Source organism: Mustelus asterias, unplaced genomic scaffold (genome assembly GCF_964213995.1).
Source record: "Mustelus asterias unplaced genomic scaffold, sMusAst1.hap1.1 HAP1_SCAFFOLD_1546, whole genome shotgun sequence".
Taxonomy (NCBI): domain Eukaryota; kingdom Metazoa; phylum Chordata; class Chondrichthyes; order Carcharhiniformes; family Triakidae; genus Mustelus; species Mustelus asterias.
In genome coordinates, this window is record NW_027591491.1 from 15,627 (window position 1) to 41,311 (window position 25,685).

The following is a 25,685-nucleotide window of genomic DNA, read 5'->3' on the forward strand; positions in this document are numbered from 1 at the left end:
CTCCTACTTACTGTAAATACATCATCATCCCCAACCTCCACTTCATTCTGAATTGTCGAAGAGGATGTTGTTGACCCTGGAGGGGGAGAAAGCGTGCATTATTAAAAAAACAGAATCTTCCACCAGTGGTCACAATGTCAGCAATGTTATTCTACAAGCAAAGAAACACTTAAAAGTCATACAATCCCGACAGCGCAGGAGGCGGCCATTTGGTCCATCGAGTCTGCACAGATCATGATCCCACCCAGGCCCTATCCCCACATATTTACCCCACTAATCCCCCTGACACTAAGGGGTAATTTAGCATGGCCAATCAACCTAACCCGCACAGCTTTGGACTGTGGGAGGAAACCGGAGCACCCGGAGGAAACCCACGCAGACACGGGGAGAACGTGCAAACTCCACACAGTCACTCGAGGCCAGGAATCGAACCCGGATCCCTGGCGTTGTGAGGCAGCAGTGCTAACCACTGTGCCACCGTTCCTTAATTTAGAAGGTTGCAGTAGTGCAGTGGTTATAACTCTGGATGGTACAAGGTAGAAAGGGGGTGGGGGGGGGAAGGTGGAGTTTGGCAATTTAAATTAAACGCACTCCACCTAGTTTGTTTGTGGGCTAGCACCAGAGTGAAGAGGAGAACTGCCAGAATGTCCTTCACTTATTTACTGAGTGTTCTTCAGGGAAGGGAGGCTGATACTGATACTGCTCTCACCAACACTCTGATACAACTCAAGAAGTGGCTTTGCATGTCAATCCGTTCCAATAGTTCTTGAAGAAATGGGACAAAAAAAACCTCTTTGCAATAATCCTGAAATCTCAGCCAAATGAATTTGGCTAATTCCTCCTAACGCATGGGGATGGGCTCACAAATTGGGAAGAGGTATCCTCAGACAAAATAAGGAACAATTTGACATTCTTCAATCCTTCAATGAACATTCCAGAGAGCTGACACCCTGGTGTAAACATTCTGTGCCAGATAACTCATCCAATAAGCCGGCTGGACAAGAGGTCAGACGGTTTAGCATCGGAAAGTATCCCAGGATCTCACAGGAGAACTCAAATTAAATTTGATACCGAGTCATGTTGGAGATATTTCCTGACTTTTCTTCCTCCATTTTTAGGGATAGGCTGTCAATCAATATTTACTATAAGCCCAGTGACCCCATATTGACCTTGATTACATTTCCTGTAAGGACTCTCTTCCTATATTCTCCATCTCCATAGCATCTGTTCTGGTGAAGCCATGACTGATGGGTCCACCTTCCTCCCACTCCTCCAGCAGCCTCTACATTCAACTGATTGCCCGCCGCCATTTCCACTCCCTCCAGCACGATGCCCACCTCCACAGTTCTAATGATTTACACGTCATGCCTTCAGGTGAGTGCAATGCAGTAACCCCTGCTCACTGTCATCTCCTCTACATTGGGGAATTCTGACAAAGGGTCATCCAGACCCAAAACATTGGCTCCACTCTCTCTCCACAGATGCTGCCAGACCTGCTGAGATTTTCCAGCATTTTCTGTTTTTTGTTTGAGTTATAAAGCAAATACAATTCCACGATGAAGCTTCTGTCAGAGTGCACATTGTGCCTTTCCTTATGTTTTAAAGTTTCAGTTTGTTTATTTGTTAGTCACAAGTAGGCTTGCATTAACACTGCAATGAAGTTACTGTGAAGTTACTCTGGCGCCTGTTCGGATACACTGAGGGAGAATTTAGCACAGCCAATGCACCTTTCAGAATGTGGGAGGAAACCGGAGCACCCGGAGGAAACCCACACAGACACGGGGAGAATGTGCAAACTCCACACAGACAGTGACCCAAGCCGGGAATCGAACCCAGGTCCCTGGCGCTGTGAGGCAGCAGTGCTAACCACTGTGTCACCGTATCCTATGTTTTGGTGCAGGCTATTTGCTTGTGGCAAGGCAGAGTGTGCACTTGCTGTGTAGGCATGTCCACAATTGTGCTCAACGGCAGTGGAATGACAGACTGACAAAACACACAGGCGGTACGGTACCTTCAGTAAGATCCTCGACTGCCTTCCTCACTCCTCGGTCAAAAGCTCGTGCATCCGCGGGGCTTTGAAACGTAAGTCCAAACTTCCTGTTATCAACCATCCAATGGTGGAACGTAGGTGTTGCTTTAGTGTAAACCAGGTCCTTCTTCAAGAAACATTCCAATACAACCTTGTGCGAGAGAGAGAGAAAAATAAACAGCGTGTAACAAGGTCATGAGTAGAGTCGTAGCATCCATTTCAAGCTGCTTACAGACACAAATATTCTGCTTTCCACTTATTGGGCCGTTTTGAAAATCTGACTGCGCATTAAAACATTCCTCTTGAACAATGGGGCTGCCAGCGCTTCCATATGCTGAGGTGCTGCCCGCAGCAACTGGTGTGGCAGTAGTATAACAGGTTAGTCAAGGTCTCGAATAGAATGAATTCTTTTCAATATAGACTTGAGCCCCTTCCATTCCCGCTCGCCTTCTTTGAATTTTGCACAAATCAAACAAAGGTGGGAGAGACTCGGATCCGAGGGCACGGCCTCAGAGTAAAGAGAACCGGGATGAGGAGGAATTTCTTCAGCCAGAGGGTGGGTGAATCTGTGGAACTCACTGCCACAGAGGAGGCCGGGTCATTGAGTGTATTTAAGACAGAGATAGGTAGGTTCTTGATTGGTAAGGGGATCAAAGGTTACGGGGAAAAGGCGGGAGAATGGGGTTGAGAAATTTATCAGCCACGATCGAATGGCAGAGCAGACTCGATGGGCCGAATGGCCTAATTCTGCTCCTATATCTTATGGTCTAAATGCTGAGAGGCCGGAATCAGAGGGGAAAAAGAAATCACTCGCTACAAATACTCCGCCATGTCGAAGCAAGGTGACAGTTCCCAATAGAAGTTTTAATTTGGCCATTCAGCCTGGGGCAGAATCACACTATCTCAGCATACCCCACAGTCCTGTGTCTTGTCTGGTTTTCATTATCCATGATGTGGAGATGCCGGCGTTGGACTGGGGTAAACACAGTAAGAGTTTTAACAACACCAGGTTAAAGTCCAACAGGTTTATTTGGTAGCCTATTTGGTAATTTATTTGGCAATGGCATTTGCTACCAAATAAACCTGTTGGACGTTAACCTGGTGTTGTTAAAACTCTTACTACTTTCATTATCCACGCACACTCTGATTTATTGAATAATACCATAATCACTTTTAATTACTAGTAGTTTTTTTTTCCTGGAGGAATAGTTTTGTAAAGTTTGGACAGTATAATTTTGCAGGAGGTTATTAAATAGCATCAGGAAGCGCATCAGAAACCAGTAAGTCAACTGGCTTGTGCCCTTTCAGAGTACCAATATCAAAATCCTTAACTAACAGAGTGGATGATGAGAGGAGGCATGTATTGTCAGAACCAACATCACAAAAGGAGCATTCTATCGGGGAGATGGTGGCACACTGGTATTGTCACTGGGCTAGCAATCCAGAGGCCCAGGCTGATGCTCTGGGGACCTGCGTTCAAATCCCACCACAACAGGCTGCGGAATTTAAACTTGATTTGTTATAAATCTGGAATTACTGATGGTGACCATGAAACACCTCCACCCGGTTCACTAATGTCCTTCAGGGAAGGAAATCTGCCACCTTTACCAGGTCTGACCAACACGCTGCTCCAGACCCACAGCAATGTGGCTGAGTAGTGAATGCTCTCCAGGAATGGAGAGCAGAGGCTGGTTCAGCCAACGATGCCCATATCCCATAGACAAACTCACAATATATAGAGTCACGTGGCCTTTAGTTTTCACTGTTGCTATGTTCAGAGCCACGTTGAGCAGGACTGTGAGACACTGCATGCTGCGAGTGTGCAGGACTCCAATATCACAAGTTATTCCAACAGGGCGGCACGGTAGCACAGTGGTTAGCACTGCTGCTTCACAGCTCCAGGGACCCGGGTTCGATTCCCGGCTTGGGTCACTGTCTGTGTGGAGTTTGCACATTCTCCTCGGGTCTGCGTGGGTTTCCTCCGGGTGCTCCGGTTTCCTCCCACAGTCCAAAGATGTGCGGGTTAGGTTGATTGGCCAGGTTAAAAAAATGCCCCTTAGAGTCCTGAAATGCGTAGGTTAGAGGGATTAGCAGGTAAATATGTGGGGGTAGGGCCTGGGTGGGATTGTGGTCGGTGCAGACTCGATGGGCCGAATGGCCTCCTTCTGCACTGTAGGGTTTCTATGATTTCTATGAAATTAACTTTATATCAATGCTTTCATTTAGCAAAAGAAAAAGAGTGACATTCTCTCTTCCACCTTCTTCCTTCAGGAAAAAGATACAAAAGTCTGAGGTCACGCACCAACTGACTCAAGAACAGCTTCTTCCCTGCTGCTGTCAGACTTTTGAATGGACCTACCTTGCATTAAGTTGATCTTTCTCTACACCCTAGCTATGACTGTAACACTACATTCTGCACCCTCTCATTTCCTTCTCTATGAAAGGTATGCTTTGCCTGTATAGCGCGCAAGAAACAATACTTTTCACTGTATGTTAATACATGTGACAATAATAAATCAAATCGAATGAAGGGTTTTTAAGAAACAAAAATACCTTTAGAAAAATATCCATTTAGAAATATTGTAACACCTTTGGTCATTTTAGCGGACTGCTCTTCCTAAACTCAACTGGAGCACACTCACTCACACAATGAAACAAAGCACAAAGAGGAAGCTGGAGAAACACGCAGCGGAAAGGAACAAGAAGCCCACGTTAAATGAACAATGAGAGGAGGCTCGTGTGAAGCATAAATACCAGCGCTGGGCTGAATGGCCTGTCCCTGTGCTATTGGTGATACTGGAAGATCCTTTATTAGAGTTTAAAGTTTTAAGTTTATTTATTGGCGTCACAGGTAGGCTTAGATCAACACTGCAATGCAGTTACTGTGAAAATCCCCACACTCTGGTGCCTGTTTGGGTACACTGAGGGAGAATTTAGCATGGCCAATCTACCTAACCCGCACATCTTTGGAAGGTGGGAGGAAACCGGAGCACCCGGAGGAAACCCACACAGACACGGGGAGAATGTGCAGACTCCACACAGACGGTGACCCAAACTGGGAATCGAACCCGGGTCCCTGGCGCTGTGAGGCAGCAGTGCTAACCACTGTGCTAACCACTGTGCCACCATTTCTTTCACTGTGGGTAACATGGATGCAAGCAGCAACGTAATCAGATCCACAGTCAGAACAACTCAATCACCCTCCTTTCCACAATCACACCAGTCCCATTTGCCCAAATCACTGCTGCATTATCCATGATTAAAAGCCAGATCAAGATATCTTGATTTTCCAGTATTTATGAAGAATAAGATTCTCTTGCAAATATTCACACTATTTCTCACCAATAGCTTGGGGAATATTTCGAGCCAGGGAACAGCTCAGTAGTTGAATTTCTGTTGCTGCCCTGCCTGAAAATGACAAGGTAGCAGAACGGATTGTGCGCGACCCAGAATATTGTCCAACATTGTGAAGATCCTGCATGGCGATTTATCAACTTTCTAATAGGTGCCTTGAACAGAAATGTTTGTTTATAGAACACCAACATTTCCTTCAAGATGTGGTCTTATTCAAGAGGTGATCATGTTTGTTCTGGGGTTGGATACAATTTTCCATCATTCCGTTTAGATTCGAATTGGTGGACGGCACGGTAGCACAGTGGCTAACACTGCTGCCTCACAGTCCCAGGGACCCAGGTTCGATTCCCGGCTTGGGTCACTGTCTGTGTGGAGTTTGCACATTCTCCCCGTGTCTGCGTGGGTTTCCTCCGGGTGTAGGGGGATGGAGGAGGTTACAGAGATAGGGAGGGGTGTAGGGGCTGGAGGAGGTTACAGAAATAGGGAGAGGTGTTGGGGCAGGTCAGAGATAGGGAGGGTTGGAGGGGCTGGAAGAGGTTACAGAGATAGGGAGGGGTGTTGGGGGAGGTTACAGAGGTAGGGAGGGGTGTAGGCGCTGGAGGAGGTTACAGACATGGGGAGGGTTGTAGGGGCTGGAGGAGGTTAGAAAGATAGGGAAGGTTGTTGGAGGAGGTTACAGAGATAGGGAAGATTGTTGGGGGAGATGGGGGTAATGAGGCCTTGGAGGAATTTGAAAGTAAGGAAAAGAATTTTAAAAGTATGACATTGATTGCCAAGAGGCCAGTGAAGGCGAGGATGATGGAGGAACAGAGCTCGGTGGGGTTTGGGGTATTGGGCAGTTGAACTTTGGACCACCAGAGGTTTACGAAGCTTAGAACATGGGAGCAAGACATGTGATAGCATTCCTTTGTGACTATTGGATCAATATGCTTGACCTCCTGACCTATCACCATGATGGGGGGCACCGTCACACGGAGAATACCACCAGCAACCGACAGGCCGTGCTGTCAACTTCCGAGGCTATGAGAAAATATGTGATACAGGTGCTGCCTGAGGAACCTGCCTAATGTTGACTGAAGCACCTTATAAAGTGGGACAAAAAACACTCAGAAGTCAAACCAAAACTGGGATACAAAAACGGTCAACATAGACGCCTTCCTTGACTTTTTGTTGCCCAAAGACCTGGAGATTATTTTTTGAGCCTCTTTACGAACACTGCTGGACTTACCTGCTTGTCTCGAAGGCGCTCGCCGCGAATGAGAAAATCACTTCTCCCAGCAGCCTCTGGTTGAGTGACCTTACAGACGCCAACTCGACTGAGACCACCTCCATCTTGTGGTAACCATCCCGAGTCATCTCTGGTCATAACCACAGCTTTGACACGTACAATGTAGCTGTCACTGCAAAGGGAAGCCCACAGTTAGTGACGGTTAACATGGCACGCGAACCACAGCACCTCTAAACTCAAATAAAATTTATGTCTCTCTCAGTTTGATTGGTTGCTGTTAGTGACCATAGAATCATACAGCGCAGAAGAGGTCCTTCGGCCCATCGAGTCTGCACCGACACATTAGAAACACCTGAACTCCCACCTAATCCCATCTACCAGCACTTGGCCCATTGCCCTGAATGTCCTGACGTGCCAAGTGCTCATCCAGGTACTTTTTAAAGGATGTGAGGCATCCCGCCTCCCACCCAGGCAGCGCATTCCAGATCCTCACCACCCTCTGGGTAAAAAGATTTTTCCTCACATTCCCCCCCTAAATCCCCCCCGCCCCTCACCTTTAACCTATATCCCCTCATGACTGAGCCTTCAACTAAGGGGAACAGCTGCTCCCTATCCACCCTGTCCGTGCCCCCCTCAATCTTGAACACCTCGATCAGGTCGCCCCTCAGTCTTCTCTGCTCCAACGAAAACAACCCAAGCCTATCCAGCCTCTCTTCATAACTTAAATGTTCCATTGCAGGCAGCATCCTGGTGAATCTCCTCTGCATCCCCTCCACTGCAATCACACCCTTCCTATAATGTGGTGACCAGAACTGCACACAGTGCTCCAGCTGTGGCCTCATCAAAGTTCTGTACACGACTGTACGACTTGCGACCTCCCGGTGTCTCGGCATGCACCGAGAGCAGTAAAAGCAGCAACTTGGAACATTTTTCCAATTGATTCTGGGGGTGTGGGAAGTGCTGACAGAGTCCACCCCCAACTCCCCTCGAGAAGGCAGTGGTGAATTGCCTGCTCGGCAACCGAATCGCATTTGAGAGTCAACCACATTGCTGTGGCTCTGGAGTCACATGTAGGCCAGACCGGGTAAGGACGGCAGATTTCCTTCCCTAAAGCATATGAGTGAACCAGATGGGATTTTACAACAATTGGTAGTTACGTGATAACCCGCACCACCCAATATTTAGCAATAAACAAAGTAATACAATGCCCCCACGCCCCTGCTGATTTCAACAATTCAGGAATGCAGCTACTCCTCAAGACCAAAGGTTAATTTGCACAAACACTTATCGATATTTGAAGCTGGTATAAAGCTCGAAATCTCCACCCTATGCAAAGATTACAAGTTCTACAGGAAGGTTTGTGGTACTAACAAGAACACTGAGTGCAGGAAACGTTTTAAAGTTTAAAGTTTGTTTATTAGTGTCACAAGTAAGGCTTACATTAACACCGCAATGAAGTTCATAGAAATCATAGAAACCCTACAGTACAGAAAGAGGCCATTCGGCCCATCGAGTCTGCACCGACCACAATCCCACCCAGGCCCTACCCCCATATCCCTACATATTTTACCTGCTAAGCCTTCTAATCTACACATCCCAGGACACTAAGGGGCAATTTAGCATGGCCAATCAACCTAACCCGCACATCTTTGGACTGTGGGAGGAAACCAGAGCACCCTGAGGAAACCCACGCAGACACGAGGAGAATGTGCAGACTCCACACAGACAGTGACCCAAGCCAGGAATCGAACCCAGGTCCCTGGAGCTGTGAAGCAGCAGTGCTAACCACTGTGCTACCGTGCCGCCCGTGTAATTTTCACAGTTACTGTGAAAATCCCCGAGTCGCCACACTCTGGCACCTGTTCGGGCTCACTGAGCATTTAGCATCTAACCAGCATGTCTTTCAGACTGTGGGAGGAAACCAGAGCACCCGGAGGAAACCCACGCAGGCACGGGGAGAATGTGCAGACTCCGCACAGACAGTGACCCAAGCCGAGAATTGAACCCAGGTCCCTGGCACTGAGGCCACAGTGCCACCCTTGGAAAGGTCTGTTTCCAATGGTATTATTCCCTGCAGTCCACTAAAGTCTTAGAAAAATGAAAATAAAATTATAGACATCTTTGCAAAAACTCAAATGTACCAAAATTGGAATAGCACAACATCACTTTCACTCCCAGACGGTGCAGCTGTGAATTCAGCCTTTTATGTAACCAATAACACTTTACTTTAGCACAATGTCTGAACCTGCCCTTCTACCCCTTGAAGCGCTTTATACTTCAAGTGATATGATTGGATGGGAAGTCATTGGACCAATAGTAAGATGTTTTTTATCCATCAGGATTATCTTGCGAAAATAGGTCATTTACACAAAGTTATTCTAAAGTCTTTCATGTAAAAAGCTGCTGCCAGGTTGCTATTAATCGCATAACACTATAGTTAAGAAAACTCACCAATGCCTCTACTTTCTCAGAAGACTAAGGAAATTCTGCATGTCAGCTATGACTCTCACCAACTTTTACAGATACACCACAGAAAGCATTCTTTCTGGTTGTATCACAGCTTGGTATGGCTCCTGCTCTGCCAAAGACCGCAAGAAACTACAGAGTCGTGAATATAGCCCAATCCATCACGCAAACCAACCTCCCATCCATTGACTCTGTCTACACTTCCCACTGCCTCGGGAAAAGCAGCCAGCATAATCAAGGACCCCACGCACCCCGGACATTCTCTCTTCCACCTTCTTCCATCGGGAAAAAGATACAAAAGTCTGAGGTCACGTACCAACCGACTCAAGAACAGCTTCTTCCCTGATGCCGTCAGACTTTTGAATGGACTGACCTCGCATTAAATTGATCTTTCTCTACAAAGAACAACAAAGAACAAAGAACAATACAGCACAGGAACAGGCCCTTCGGCCCTCCAAGCCCGCGCCGCTCCCTGGTCCAAACTAGACCATTCTTTTGTATCCCTCCATTCCCACTCCGTTCATATGGCTGTCTAGATAAGTCTTAAACGTTCCCAGTGTGTCCGCCTCCACCACCTTGCCTGGCAGCGCATTCCAGGCCCCCACCACCCTCTGTGTAAAATATGTCCTTCTGATATCTGTGTTAAACCTCCCCCCCAACATCCGAGCTATGACTGTAGCACTACATTCTGCACTCTCTCGCTTCTATGAATGGTATGTTTTGTCTGTATAGCGTGCAAGAAACAATACTTTTCACTGTGACAATAATAAATCAAATCAAAGTAAAATATCCCAAGTTCAACAGTCCAGTCTATGTCGAGTCAGCGGATATCAGCGGAGATGGCACCAGAGGTGTTGGAACCGATCTTTAAACTGGGAGGCGAGGCAGAGATATGGATGGAGAGATAGGCAGTAACCGGGCTGGGTGCAGGGTGAACCCGAACGTGTAGTTTGCTGGGTGTGGCCAACTCTCGATAGCACAACGTGCTAACTCCTGGTATCTCGGCACGCACCGAGCGGTAATGGGGGGAGGTGGGGGGAATGTCCACACTGCTTCGCAACAAGGACTGGCCGTTATGGGAGGGAAAAATGGCAGCTGGAATATTTCATATGAAAGAAATTGAAAGCAGATTGAATCATTCATTCATTGGCCATTGGCGGGGGAAGATGGTGGTGTCGTGGAATTATCACTGGGCTAGTAACCCAGAGGCCCAGGCTAACACTCTGGGGACCCGGTTTCAAATCCCACCACAGCAGCTGCTGGAATTTAAATGTAATTAGTAAGTTTGGAATCCAAACTCGTCTCAGTAACGGTGACCATGGCAACCATCATCGATTGTCGTAAGACCCATCTGGTTCACTAATGTCCTTTAGGAAAGAAATCTGCTGTCTTTACCCGGTCTGGCCTACATGTGACTCCAGAGTCACAGCAATGTGGTTGACTCTCATCTGCCTTCCAAGGGCAAAACTCGGGATGGGCAATAAATGCTGGCCCAGCCAGCGACACCCACGCTCCACATGAGGAATAAAGCAAAGAACAAGCCGCATTTGAATTTATTTTTCTATTCCCACTACCCTTTCAGTCCTGTTTCTGAAGGTTTTTCTGCCTTGCGTGCTACCCTTCAACCGGCGTATCGCTGCTATTCAGCTTTTAACTGCAGACAATGTGAGTGAGCGGGGAAATCACCACAGATGGGAAGGATCAAGTGTGGTAGCGGGTTTCTAACCATGCCAGTCACCAAACCTCATCACTCAACAACTGAGCGAAGAGACGAGGTCCAAAGCACAGGGAATTACCCAGCGTTTGTTAGGCACATTGATCTGTGTGCAAATTATGAGAACAGTGGGTCATGAGCAAAGTGGGAAGCTGTACGTAACAATCGCACTCACTCTCCACCCTCCCTGGCCCAAACCCAGACAGCTTAAGCACAATATTTAGAAGACAAGAACCCCAAATGTGAACTTGGGTCAGTGCAGCTAAAACTCACACAACTCGCCAGCGTGAAATAACTCGACTGGACTCAACGCTCGGGGATCTTCAGGGAGACAAGAATCAACACAAGCAAATCATCAGAAAATGCCAGTGCACATTGCTACCCTGATCCCAACTCGGAGCGGCAAAAAAGCTCCTTATTTGGAATTATGAGCTGTGCTTCATTTGGTAGCACTCTCATCTCAAGAGTCAGAAGGTTGTAGATTCAAGTCCCACTCCCAAGAGTTCAGCACTAAATCTAGGCCGACACTCCAGTGCAGTACCGAGGGAGTGCTGCACTGTCGGAGGAACCATATTCCAGATGAGACGTTAAACTGAGACCGTCTGCCCGCCTCAGGTGGATGTAAACATCCCCTGGCACTATTCTGACCAGGATCAGGCAGAGTATTCCTGGTGCCTTGGCCAACATTCATCCCTCAATCTCAATCACTAAAACAGATTCTCTGGCCGTTACCTCACGGTTGTGTGTGCGAGTTTGCAGTGCACAGACCAGCTGCCATGTTTCCTACATTACAACAATGTGACTATGCTTTGGAGGCAGTAGATTGGCTCTCAAGTGCTTGGGGACAGGCTACGGCTGTGGAGGGTGCTACAGAAATGCAAGGCAACCGTTCTTCCATCAAGATGAAGAAACAACCCCGTTAAGCTCAAAGACGGAGTTATTTCAAGCTGGACTAACTCACAACCTAGTCCAAACTACAAAGTCCCTTTGAATCATCCTCGCCAGCGTCAACCTTCACGGGCAAGCACTCCGATCAAAAACTGCAAAAGAGATTCCCTTAACCAGGAGCAGAACACAAAATCCTGTTGGCCTCGGATGGACAATTATGAAGGCTAAAACATAAGGAATTTAGGAAATATACTGGGAAGATAAAAGGCAGGAGAGGGGGTTACAGTATAGGAATTGGAGGAAATCCCAAAAATGCTTTAAAAAGTGCAATGATAACGAGGCACACAAAGGGTGAGAGAGAGAATGACACAGCGCTGAAGGAAAAGTCAAACTGTGGAGGATAAAGGTATATTAAATATTTTGAGATAATGACGGAAAGGAAATGTTGGTACACTGAAGCAATCTGCAGATCAAACGATAAGAGGTAACTGCAGGAAAGGAATGAGTTCAGGATGTATCACCCAATCAAACTGGATGCGTTCCAGGGCCTTATGGCATTCATCTTAGGCTGCCATGTGATGTCAGCCAAAAGATTGCTGCTATTGTTCAACCCTCCAATGTACAAATGTCAATTCAAAAATAAGGTTATTTATTACCACACACTTTGCCCCAGAGGTTTGGAAACATGATATCCCGGTCTCGCGACACACCCACACTATCAATAAAGATTATATACAGAGGAAACAATAATGACTGTCTCAGGCCTGTAGATTCTTAGTCAAGCTGACGCGATATTTGAAAGGTCCAGTGCGGCAGAGGATTTCCAGCCAGTTGTGAAGTCTCTTGTGTTGGCCTTTCCAGTTGGTTTGTGCTCTGGTGAACCTGAGATCAGACCAGGAGGGGGGCAGACCTTCCTCCACCTTCAAGGTGATGAATACCATGGCTGCTTAGCTGACCTGGAGCTGGTTCAATGGTTTCCTAATGGGTTCCGTCACTAAACAGTTTCTTGCAGAATTTTTAAAAGCAAACGACAAAATGGCTTTCTCACCATAGAACCAGAGGGGCCATCCGGCCCCATCAATTCTGCACCAACTTTTCTTCCTAAAGGTCATCTCACCTCGAATCTCCCCTCTGCCCTATCCCTCTAACCTTGCACATTTACCATGGCTAATCCCCCTAACCTACACATCTTTGGACTGTGGGTGGAAACCGGAGCACCCGGAGGAAACCCATGCAGACACGGGGAAGAACGTACAGACTCCACACAGAGTCACCCAAGGCTGTAATCAAACCCAGGTCCCTGGCACTGTGAGGCAGCAGTGCTAACCACTGTGCCGGAAATGTGACTTGGACTTAAATAAGGTGAATGGCCAAGGTCTTTTCCTCATGTGACTTGGACTTAAATAAGGTGAATGGCCAAGGTCTTTTCCTCAGGGTAGGGGAGTCCATAACTTGAGGTCTAAGTTTTAAGGTGAGAAGGGAAAGATTCAAAAGGGACCTGAGGGGCAACTTCTTTGAAGTTGAAGAAGAGGGTGGTGTGTATATGGAATGAGTTGCCAGGAGAGGTGGTAGAGACGGGTACAATTACACCATAGAATCCTACAGTGCAGAAGGAGGCCATTCAGCCCATCGAATCTGCACCAACAACAATCCCACCCAGGCCCTATTCCCGTAATCCCACACATTTACCATGCTCATCCCCCTGACACTAAGGGGCAATTTAGCATGGCCAATCCACCTAACCCACACATCTTTGGACTGTGGGAGGAAACCGGAGCACCCGGAGGAAACCCACGCAGACATGGGGAGAATGTGCAAATCCACACAGACAGTGACGAAGTAGAAAGGGCCGAGAGCTTCATGTTTTTGGCTGTCCAGATCACCAACAACCTACTCTGGTCCCCCCTTGCCAACACTATTGTTAAGAAAGCCCACCAACGCCGCTACTTTCTCAGAAGACTAAGGAGATTTGGCATGTCAGCTATGACTCTCACCAACTTTTACAGATGCACCATAGAAAGCATTCTTTCTGGTTGTATCACAGCTTGGTATGGCTCCTGCTCTGCCCAAGACCGCAAGGAACCACAAAAGGTCATGTATGGAGCCCAATCCATCACGCAAACCAGCCTCCCATCATTGACTCTGTCTACACTTCCCGCTGCCTCAGAAAAGCAGCCAGCATAATTAAGGACCCCACGCACCCCGGACATTCTCTCTCCCACTTCTTCCTTCGGGAAAAAGATACAAAAGTCTAAGGTTACGTACCAACCGACTCAAGAACAGCTTCTTCCCTGCTGCTGTCAGACTTTTGAATGGACTTACCTCGCATTAAGTTGATCTTTCTCTACACCCTAGCTATGACTGTAACACTACATTCTGTACTCTCTCCTTTCCTTCTCTATGAACAGTATGTTTTGTCTGTATAGCGCACAAGAAACAATACTTTTCATTGTATGTTAATACATGTGACAATAATAAACCAAATCAAGACCCAAGCCTGGAATTGAATCTGGGTCCCTGGCACTGTGAGGCAGCAGTGCTAACCACTGTGCCACCGTACCCCATTTAAAAGACATTTTGGACAGGTACATGATGAGAAAGGTCTCGAGGGTTATGGGCCAAAGGCAGGCAAATTGGACTAGTTCAGTGTAGGAAACCTGGTTGGCATGGACAAGGTGGGCCAAAGGGACTGTGCCCGTGCTGTATATCTCCACAGCTCTATTGAGAGCTGGTGACCTAACTGAGGCGTCTGAAATGAGAAAAGATTCAAGTTTATTTATTAATGTCACAAGTAGGCTTAAATTAACACTGCAATGAAGTTACTGTGAAATTCCCCTAGTCGCCATACTCTGGCACCTGTTCGGGTACACTGAGGGAATATCTAGCATGGCCAATGCACCCTAACCAGCACGTCTTTCAGACTGTGGGAGGAAACCAGAGCATCCGGAGGAAACCCACGCAGACACGAGGAGAATGTGCAGACTCCATACAGACAGTGACCCAAGCCGGGAATCGAACCCGGGTCCCTGGCGCTGAGAGGCAGCAGTGCTAACCACTGTGTCAAATGGAGTTGAGATACATATCAGCAATGACCTAAATGAATCATAGAACAAGCTAGAGGGCTGAATGGGCCTCCTCCTTTTCTGAAAGGCACATTAGTAAACTCGTCCACTTGTGAGATTACAAACACTGTTGTTTTCTTTTGCTTTCCGAGTTTGAAGAGTCAGACTTTATACAGAAGTTGCAAGGTAGAGTTTCTCTGCTGGTTAGAGTGGCCTTTCTACAGTGCCCGAGGACGTGTTTGGTGTCAGGGCAGAAGTATTTACAATGCTCCAGTTCACATGCTGCCAACAATAAAACCAGATGTGTAATTTCCCCGTGGCTAACAGAATCAACATCCTATCAGTTAGTCACCATGGAGAACGGGGCCAGGGAGGGATTGGCTGATGGGTGTGCTGCACAAGAGGCCACGAGAAAGGGCGATTGTGCAATGGATCGATTACCCTGCCCTGAGGGACAGATACCAAAAAGGAAAGGCTTCTTCCTCCCAGACACCCGATGGTGTAGGAAGCAGCCACAGCAAGTAGACCCATCTACCTGGAGAGGTCCGAGTGCACAAATATCTCCACAAACTACCCCAGATAAATAGATATCTCCTTAAAAAGCCAGGACAGGTGGTAGGCCACTAATAGGACTATTCAAACTAGTAAAACTACACACGTAACAAGAAACAAAATGTTAGACCCGGGTTAACCTGCAACAGCTACAGAATTCAACTGTTCCATTTTTTATTTGATTTATTGTCACATGTATTAACATAGTGAAAAGTATTGTTTCTTGCGCGCTATACAAAGCATACCTTTCATAGGGAAGGAAGTGAGAGAGTGCAGAATGTAGTGTTACAGTCATAGCTAGGGTGTACAGAAAGATCAACTTAATGCAACGTAGGTTCATTCAAAAGTCTGATGGCAGCAGGGAAGAAGCTGTTCTCGAGACGGTAGGTACGTGACCTCAGACTTTTGTATCTTTTTCCCGGCGGAAGAAGGTGGAAGAGAGAATGTCCGGGGTGCGTGGGGTCCTTAATTATGCTGGCTGCTTTGCCGAGGCAGTGGGAAGTGTAGACAGAGACTGTCTTTAGGTAGACGGAGACAGTGTAGCATTTTAGATGATGCCATGCCTCTCATTTGATGAATCTTCTAGTTGTGCCCACTTGGGGGAGAGAGAGGGGGGTAAAGGCTGGTGGGAAGAAACTTTCTCAGACCAAGAAGATGTTGTAGGAATCTGTGTTGGAGCCACATTTATGAGACACATGACTAATGAGTGAGTTTGGAATTTAACCCACTTCCTGGCGGGGGTTGGGGAGAAGGTGGGGAGAGACTTGGTTCGGAAGTTAAAAGAGAGGTTGTAAAAGACTTCAAGAATTCAGACAACAATAACAGCTTGCATTTATATAGCATCTTTAGTACAGGCAAATGCCCGAAAGCATTTTACAGCATTAACTTTGATGAAAGGAGATTTTAGGAGAGATGACCAAAGTCTTGGTCAAGGACCTCAGCTTTCAGGAATGTCTTGAAGGAGGAGACAGAGACGGAGAGGTTTAAAAGGAGGCAATTCTAGAACTCAGGGTTCAAGCAGCTAAAGGCACGGCTGCCAATCGGGAGGGGAACTAGAATTGGGGATATGCAAGAGACCAGAACTGGAGGAGTGCAGACATCCCCGGGGTTTTGGAGGTGGAGATTGGAGCTGGAGGGGGTGGCACAGTGGTTAGCACTGCTGCCTCACAGCGCCAGGGATCTGGGTTCAATTCCGGCCTCGGGTCACTGTCTGTGTGGAGTTTGCTCATTCTCCCTGTGTCTGTGTGGGTTTCCTCCGGGTGCTCCGGTTTCCTCCCACAGTCCGAAAGATGTGCAGGTTAGGTGGATTGGCCATGCTAAATTACCCCTTAGTGTCAGGGGGATTAGAAGGGTAAATGCATGGGGTTATGGGATAGGGCCGAGGTGGGATTGTAGTCGGTGCAGACTCGATGGGCCGAATGGTCTCCTTCTGCACTGTAGGATTCTATGATGATTAGATAGAGGGAGAGAGAGAGAGTGGGATTTGTAAACAAGAATAAGGATTTTCAAAAAATAAAATCAAGGTATTGCCAGATAGGAAGCCAGTGTCGATTGGTGATCCCAGAGTGATGGATGAATGGAATTTGGTGCAAGTTAAGATTTGGGCAACTTTACAGAGAACACAAGATGCCAGTCCAGCCAGGACAGCATTGCGATAGTCAAGATTTCTCCACTGACATGAGGGGAAAACGACATTGATTCTGACATGAAGCTGGGGGGTGCCATTATTTTCTTAATGTACTTGGTCTGAACTCATTCAACACACTTTCAGGATCTGCATTCAACCCAAACTGAAGCAGCTCACATTGAGGAGAGCTGATATTTCAATGCCAGTCTAGATTACAAGTTTACAGCACATTAGGCAGCCACGTAGCTAACTGCACCCCGAATGAAAAGCTTTCTGAAAATCAGAGCCCCATTACCCTGCCATTTCACAACGTTCTTTATAAAACATTCAGCCACAACTCCTTCGGAAGCCAGCTACATTCCATTTCCTGTTGCTATTGAAGAAACATCTCCCCTCGTGTTTCTGATCACCAAGTCCTGTGGTTATTCACTCGCTGGCAAGCAACTTCAAACAACTGCACCACGTCTTAATTTAACCTTATCATGGAAAAGGGTCTCAGACTTCATAAAGTTTGTAAATTAAACCTTGCCCCCCCCCCCTCACTAAGTTACTGAATCCCTCTGTACGTCCAATATGACCCTGGCATTTTGCACAAAGTAATCCATAATTAATAATCCATTAAAGGCGACATTAAAACGGACCAGTTAACAGGGGAGTCGATGCAGTGATAAAGCATGGAAAGATACATCTCCAAACGCAACTTTAAAATCATCTCTCTCAACCTCTCCGTTATTCTTCAGTTCAGGACTGTGCAGTCATGCTAGTTCACAGATGAAAATCTGATCTAGGAACCAAAAGTTTTTTAAAATTTAAAGTTTATTTATTAGTAGGCTTACATTAACACCAGTGAAGTTACTGTGAAAATCCCCTAGTCGCCACACTCCGGCGCCTGTTTGGGTACACTGAGGGAGAATTTAGCACGGCCAATCCACCTATCCAGCACGTCTTTCAGACTATGGAGGAAACCAGAGCTCCCGGAGGAAACCCACGCAGACACGGGGAGAACGCGCAGACCCCACACAGACAGTGACCCAAGCCAGGAATTGAACCCGGGTCCCTGTCCCTGGCACTGGGGGACAGCAGTGCTAACCACTGTGCCACCGTGCCGTCCTAAATGGAGACAAATTGGGACTGACTTGGATTCAGGCCGTTTACTATCCCCAAAATGCAAGAGAAAAGGATTCTTGGCACAATTATGTAAAGATCAACACAGCCTGGTTAATATCAAACCCACACCGCACAGGAGATACAACCTGGTTCCGTTACTGCAAACCAGTCTCCACATCAGTTCGCAATGTCACAAACCTCGTTTCTGTAATTAGGGACTTTTATTTCATTATGAAGTTTCAGTAACAGTTATAGAAATGAGTACACAAACATCCGAATGAGGTGGAGGCCGCCATTCAGCCCCTCGAGTCTGCTCCACCATTCAGTAAGATCGTGGCTGATCTGACTGTAATCTCAAACCCACATTCCTGCCCATCCCCCGATAACCTTTCACCCCATTCTTATCCAGAATCCACCTAGCTATTGGAAACGGTTAACATGCATCACAATAAACACTTTTGACCGGATAAACTTCATGTTTTACACAAGGTTCGCTTTCCAACAGTTAATTTAACCCGTTGTTGCTGCCACTATTTTAGCATTTCTTCAACTGTGCTGCATTTTATTAGCTCAATATTCACACAATTACTGCTTTAAACTTGAGAAATTCCATGAAGTGCCAAAGTTTAAATTAACGAAACGTACACGATGCCCCGGCTTCAGACACGACACACTCGGGGATTTTCACAGTAACTTCATTGCAGTGTTAATCTAAGCCTACTTGTGACTAATAAATAAACTAACTTTAAACATTTTCAGTTGTTTTACTGCAATAAGGTGTTTTGTTGGACAGTGCAGAGGGAATCAGATGATATTGATGGTTGAAAATGACTGGCTCCTGGCCTGAAGCTGTTGTACGGACGATCACTAATTAGCACAGTCCGTGCAAAGACAACTTTCAGACCAAATTAACATGTGCATCGAATATTGGGCTATTTTAGAAACATAGAAACTAGAAACAGGAGGAGGCCATTCGGCCCTTCGAGCCTGCACCGCCATTCATCACGATCATGGCCGATCATCAAATTCAATATCCTAATCCCCCCTTCCCCCCATATCCCTTGATCCCTTTAGCCCCAAGAGCTATATCTAATTTCTTCTTGAAATCAGACGTTTAAGTTTATTTATTAATCACAAGTAGGCTTACATTAACACTGCAATGAAGTCACTGTGAAAATCCCCTAGTCGCCAGAGAGGAGAACGTGAAAACTCCACACAGACAGTGAGCCAAGGCTGGAATTGAACCCCGGTCCCTGCACTGAGAGGCAGCAGTGCTAACCACTGTGCCATTCAGTGGGAGTGAATTCCACACATTCACCACCCTCTGGGTGAAGAAATTTCTCCTCACCTCAGTTCTAAAAGGTTTACCCCTTATCCTCAAGCTATGACCCCTAGTTCTGGACTCACCCTGCCTTATACCAAAAGTTTACAGTCCAACATTCTGACAAGAATTGTAGAATAAATTAAATATGCCGACTCTAGGGCAACAGTGAATGGCCCTGAGATGCAGTACTTGTAAATCTAAACACAGCACGACTGATCATTTAAAAAAGAGAGTTTAAATGTATTAATACTGTACTCCAAAGTATAGACGCATGAATGGGGGCGGTGATTCATTCATGAAAACCAGAAGAGGACAGAGTGTAACACAAGAAAGCAACACCACTTCCAACAACTTCAAAACAATTACAAAGCTTCAGCCTTATCACAGGAAGACAAAACAAAACTTTTACATCCTGAACAGCCAATGGCATCTCATCCAAAGACAAATGAAAACCCCCAAGGAATGTCTGGCAAACATGAGATAATGGTGTAACAATATTCCAGACTTGGTTTAATCCGGAGCACCCCCCTTTACAAATCATATCACCATTCCACATCTACAAGGATCATTCAAAGGACCAAAGGGTGGCACGGTGGTTAGCACTACTGCCTCACAGCGCCAGGGACCCGGGTTCGATTCCCGGCTTGGGTCACTGTTTGTGTGGAATCTGCACGTTCTCCCAGTGTCTGCGTGGGTTTCCTCCGGGTGCTCCCACAGTCTGAAAGGCTGCTGGTTAGGGTGCATTGGTTGTGCTAAATTCTCCCTCAGTGTACCCGAACAGGCGCCGGAGTGTGGCGCCTAGGGGATTTTCACAGTAACTTCATTGCAGTGTGAATCTAAGCCTACTTGTGCCACCAATAAACTTTAAACTTTTATACGTTAAAGTTAAAAGTTTATTTATTAGTCACAAGTAGGCTTACATTAACACTGCAATGAAGTTACTGTGAAATTGCCCTAGTCGCCACACTCCGGCGCCTGTTCGGGTCAATGCACCCTAACCAGCACGTCTTATACTTGAGAACTTGGGTATTTGAAACATTTTTTGGATCCTAATTTAATGTTTTTACACCGAGTTTAATAAGTGTTATTTGCTTTGGGGTGGGGAGCAGGGGTGTGTGTGTGTAGTAAACCGAAAGAATACACAAAGAAATGGTCACAAAATAAACTTCGCCATCCCTTTAAAAAGAATGTTTTTCTCAGGGATTCACGGACACAGTCGACAGGGAATGTGTCTATTCCTAGTTAATGTGGCACCTTAACACATGGACCCATGCACCAACCTCAAACTCTACACAAACAAATCAGCAGCAGCTGAACAGGGAAACAGTAAAAAGGTAGAAGCATAATGTTTAAAAAATAATAGTTCATTGGTAATGTTCTTCAAAATGCATTCAATTCTTCTTCCAATCCAACTCCTCACAATCACGTGTGAATTTTCACTTCATTACAGCCTTTCTCCAGTGACTATCATTTCTCATTCAACGTAAGCATGAGGACTGACTGCGTTTCAGAAAAATCTCTGACATGGAGTGACACTAGACTGTCCGAGGTATCAAACTGACCACAATTGATGCCAAAATAGATTTTGTGTCAATGTTTATAATTTCACAACACCATCGGGAACACCCTCCCCACAGAACGTACACACCAGCCTCACACTCTACCTTCAGGGGGTTTATTGGAAGCCTCAAGTGACATTCTTGAGCTTCCAGCTGATCACTGGCTAGGCCGTGTACTCAGAGAAAGGCAAACTACACGAGGAAACACGGCTTCCTCTTAAAGTGTCACCCAACCCTCTTCCAACATCTCTCCAGTTAGATAATCTACGCAAATCCAAATCCCACTCCACTCGAGTTAAGCTCAAAACCGAATCAAACCATTTGGATCCACAAAATGGTAAAACTTTGAGAATTTTTAAATTGATCTAATTACCTAATTGATCTCTTTGCTACTGCCTTGGAAAAGCAGCCAGCATAATCAAGGCCCCCCACACACCCCGGACATTCTCTCTTCCACCTTCTTTTGTCGGGAAAAAGACACAAAAGTCTGAGGTCACGTACCGACCGACTCAAGCACAGCTTCTTCCCTGCTGCTGTCAGACTTTTGAATGGATCTACCTCGCATTAAGCTGATCTTTCTCTACACCCTAGCTATGACTGTAACACTACATTCTGCACTCCTTTCCTTCTTCTCTATGAATGGTATGCTGTCTGTATAGTGCGCAAGAAATACTACTTTCACTGTATACTAATTACATGTGACAATAATAAATCAAATTGTAAAAATTAAATGCCACAGATTCAAGACATTTTTTCAGTACTTTGTTGATGTGTCATCGAATATCTAAAAATAGAAAATATGTTAATATGCATAAACTGAAGACATGTCAAATGATTTGCAATAGGCAGGAGTGTGAAGAGGAGGAAACGCCTTTTAATATAAATCTTTACTGTTGTGTGAACAAAGGAATTTACAGAACAGGAACAGACCACTCAGCCGGATAGTTCGATGTTGCTGTTTGATCTCCAGCTGAGTCTCCTCCCACACTGCTTAATCTAACCCATCTAAAATCTCTGTTTCCTCCACACTCTATCCTTCACTTTTCATAATCATTTAAAAACCAACTCCTTTCACTATTTCACCAACTGCTCAGCTCCTTTCATCCTTTTGTTAAGATTCCATTCCTATTTCTCTCACCTCTGGACAAGAGGGACCACTGACCCATACCCACAGCTGGAGAAATTTGTGGTGTGCATGTGAGAGAGTGGGTAATCCCGGTAAATACCATCAACGTTCTAGAATGTTCTCCAGCACATTGAGCCACTTTCAGGTTTGCTGGTGGTTTCCTCTTCCTTCAATAATTATTATTCTGCAATGGAATCTCAGTGGTTCATTCTGCTAATTAAACTGTCTTTTCTGGCCTCTTTCCTACTTCCTGAAAGGTTCTCTGCGCTCCCCCAGATTGGCGGATTACTCACTAACGTCTGGTTCCTGAAGCCTATTCCTGCTTTAATTCCTTCCGCACAACCGTTTGCGTATGAACCCAGCATTGGGAGGGTGCGGGGTTTTAGAATTAGGTCTCATCATGTGACACCTACATGACTGGTGGAAACCTGGGCAAATACGTATCGTGGTTTGTTAACCTCTAGACCCGTGTACAACGAACCAAGCAGCAACTCCCCTACAATGGCCTTGATTTGTGATTCATCCATGCAGCGAAGTCCAGGCATTAAAAGCCTGTGACATTTCTGGGCACTGTGGTGTAGATATCCACCGCCTTCACCAACTGAACACCAATGTCCTAATGCTTCACATTCCCCTGTATCCATCATCTTGCGACGTACTGCTTAACAGTTTATTTAATAGTGTCACAAGTAGGCTTACCCTAACACTGCAATGAAGTTACTGTGAAAATCCCCAAGTCGCCACATTTCAGTGCCTGTTCAGGTACACTGAAGGAGAATTTACCATGGCCAATGCACCGAATCAGCATGTTTTTCGGACTGTGGGAGGAAATCGGTGCACCAGGAGTCAGTGACCTGGGTTCCTAGCGGTGTGGGGCATCAGTGTTAACCACTGCGCCACCCGCACAGTACAAGCCCAAGGAAGCAGGAGTGGGGAACACTCTGGTGAAGTGGTAATATCTGTTAGGGACCAGGCCAGAAACTCCAAGGTATTTTATGAAGTTAGACTAGACCCCCAACCTTATTTGATTTTTGCATTAGGGTGATCATAAGCTGTTTTGCTCCAGGTGGGATTCGATTGACCCAATAGGGTACTTTATTAAAACAAACTTTATTTAAGAACACAGTTAAAATACAAAAAGAATTAGCATAACTTTTAACTACTGAAATACTTAAACATGTATAATTCTTAACAGCTAGCTATCTCTATTGTTCCAATTTGAGCACTATTCCTGTAGATATGAATCCTTCAGAACCAATTAGCACCAAAAAAAGATGGGTTAGATTTCCAGCCTTTCAGCCTCTCTGGACAGATACAGAAAGACACCTGCCTTCAGACTCCAATCCAACAGTTTCCAGAGAAAAATCTACCTTCAAACGGCAGAATTTTGGAGAAAGGGACCTATCTTCTGGCAGATCCCAGCCTCCAAATCTAGAGACTCGGAGCTATTTCTTCTCTCTACAGTTCCCAAAACAGCAACTGAATCTTGCTTCTCTCTGTGAACCTAGCTCCTCCCAGTCACATGACATTACTTGTCAATGAACCTAATCAAGCCCCACTCTGAAAAACCCCAGGTGGAAACACTAAAACAACAACCCTGCATTAATCCAGATTAAAACAAACATTGTAGCAATTAATATCAATTATGCTGTTGCAGTAACAACAGGGCTGCCGGATCCTGACAAAACGGCACCGATAAAAAAACAAAACTGCTAAAACAGATGCTGCACAAGAAACATGACCCAAATACATTTCTTAAAATGACTCTTAGTACTGTAGAGGATCAGAAGGACCTTGGGGTCCGGGTCCATAGGACTCTAAAATCGGCCCCGCAGGTGGAGGAGGTGGTTAAGAAGACGTATGGTGTGCTGGCCTTTATCAATCGAGGGATTGAGTTTAGGAGTCCGGGGATAATGATGCAGCTTTATAAGACCCTCGTCAGACCCCACTTGGAGTACTGTGCTCAGTTCTGGTCGCCTCATTATAGGAAGGATGTGGAAAAGATTGAAAGGGTGCAGAGGAGATTTACAAGGATGTTGCCTGGATTGAGTGGCATGCCTTATGAGGATAGGCTGAGGGAGCTTGGTCTTTTCTCCTTGGAGAGACGTAGGATGAGGGGAGACCTAATAGAGGTATATAAGATGTTGAGAGGCATAGATCGGGTGGACTCTCGGAGGCTTTTTCCCAGGGTGGAAATGGCTGCTACGAGAGGACACAGGTTTAAGGTGCTGGGGTGTAGGTACAGGGGAAATGTTAGGGGGAAGTTTTTCACACAGAGGGTAGTGGGCGAGTAGAATCGGCTGCCGTCAGTGGTGGTGGAGGCAAACTCAGTGGGGTCTACACCTCGCATTAAGTTAATCTTTCACTACACCCGAGCTATGACTGTAACACTACATTCTGCACTCTCTCCTTTCCTTCTCTATGAACGGTATGCTTTGTCTGCATAGTGCACAAGAAACAATATTTTTCACTATGTTAATATGTGACAATAATAAATCAAATCAAGAACTCACATACATAAGCAAAGCACACAAAACGGCGTAATTAATCAAAGGGCCTCATTTTCAGAAAGATCACAAGAAAGCAGGTTTCCACGATGACTTGTGGAATGAAGATGCAGAAGTTATTACCAATGATGATGATGAGGGTTGACTTGGTGATGCAGACTGAGAGGAAGGGTGGAAAGGGTCATCAGCGATTTCAAAGGATTTGAACGTTGATTTTTCACATGCATTGGGATCCAGTGAAAAGTATTGTTTTTTGCGCATTATACAGACAAAGCATAACTATACAGACAAAGCATACCATTCATAGAGAAGGAAAGGAGAGAGAGTGCAGAATGTAGTGTTACAGTCATAGCTAGGGTGTAGAGAAAGAGCAACTTAATGCAAGGGAACGTGATGTGTTGTAGTTAATTTGTTACACTTTTATACTGTATTAGAGAAGATATATTTTGTAATGTTACAATTAGCATGAATTCTGTAGTGTTGCTGGTTTTTACTTTTTCCATTGGCCATTCCTGAGTGGACTTGCACGGCTGTCAACCCCTTGAAAACGTGACCTATGTACAAGTTGACCCTGTAGCTTTGACCCCAAAACTTTGGGTCGCAGAAATTTGACATTTTGCATAAATATGCACGTTTGATTTTTGACAAATCAGAAACAAGACCGCTCTTCAGAGAAGACAATGACAATTCCTCCCACACCCACACGGATAAATACAGTACCACACAATAAAATAGCAAATAAACCACCCAGAGGCATATTCCATCAAATTTCTGCCACTATGTAACTGGCATGAATCAAAGCAGCTTTCCTTAATCCCAGATCAAAACTTGGTGACTCTAATTAATTTTTAAAGCCTTCAATCTCTCAGCTTCCTTCCTTCCTTCCCAAGTTTGACATAAAGCAGGATCACAAAAAAAGATTGGAGTTTGTGCCCAACAGAACCAGAGTGAGGCCTTTTCTCAAAGTCCAACCGCCCACTAGACTGAGGAGACACAACTCATTAAATACACAGGCTAACCATACCATACAACAAATGCTGGCCAGATCTATATTGTAAGAAGTCTCACAACACCAGGTTAAAGTCCAACAGGTTTATTTGGTAGCAAATACCATAAGCTTTCGGAGTGTTCCGAAAGCTTAT

The 25,685-nt window shown here is 45.7% G+C and overlaps 1 protein-coding gene across 1 annotated transcript; it reads right to left on the minus strand.

Moving 5' to 3' along the window:
- LOC144488419 (sprouty-related, EVH1 domain-containing protein 2-like) lies at positions 1 to 24,736 on the minus strand (the record flags this gene model as incomplete). Its single annotated transcript, XM_078206488.1, has 4 exons — positions 24,667 to 24,736; positions 6,612 to 6,783; positions 2,012 to 2,180; positions 1 to 76 (listed from the first exon to the last, which is right to left on the minus strand). Coding segments are annotated over exons 1-4 (479 nt in total), but the record flags the coding sequence as incomplete, so codon positions are not given.
- Positions 24,737 to 25,685: the final 949 nt, after the last annotated feature.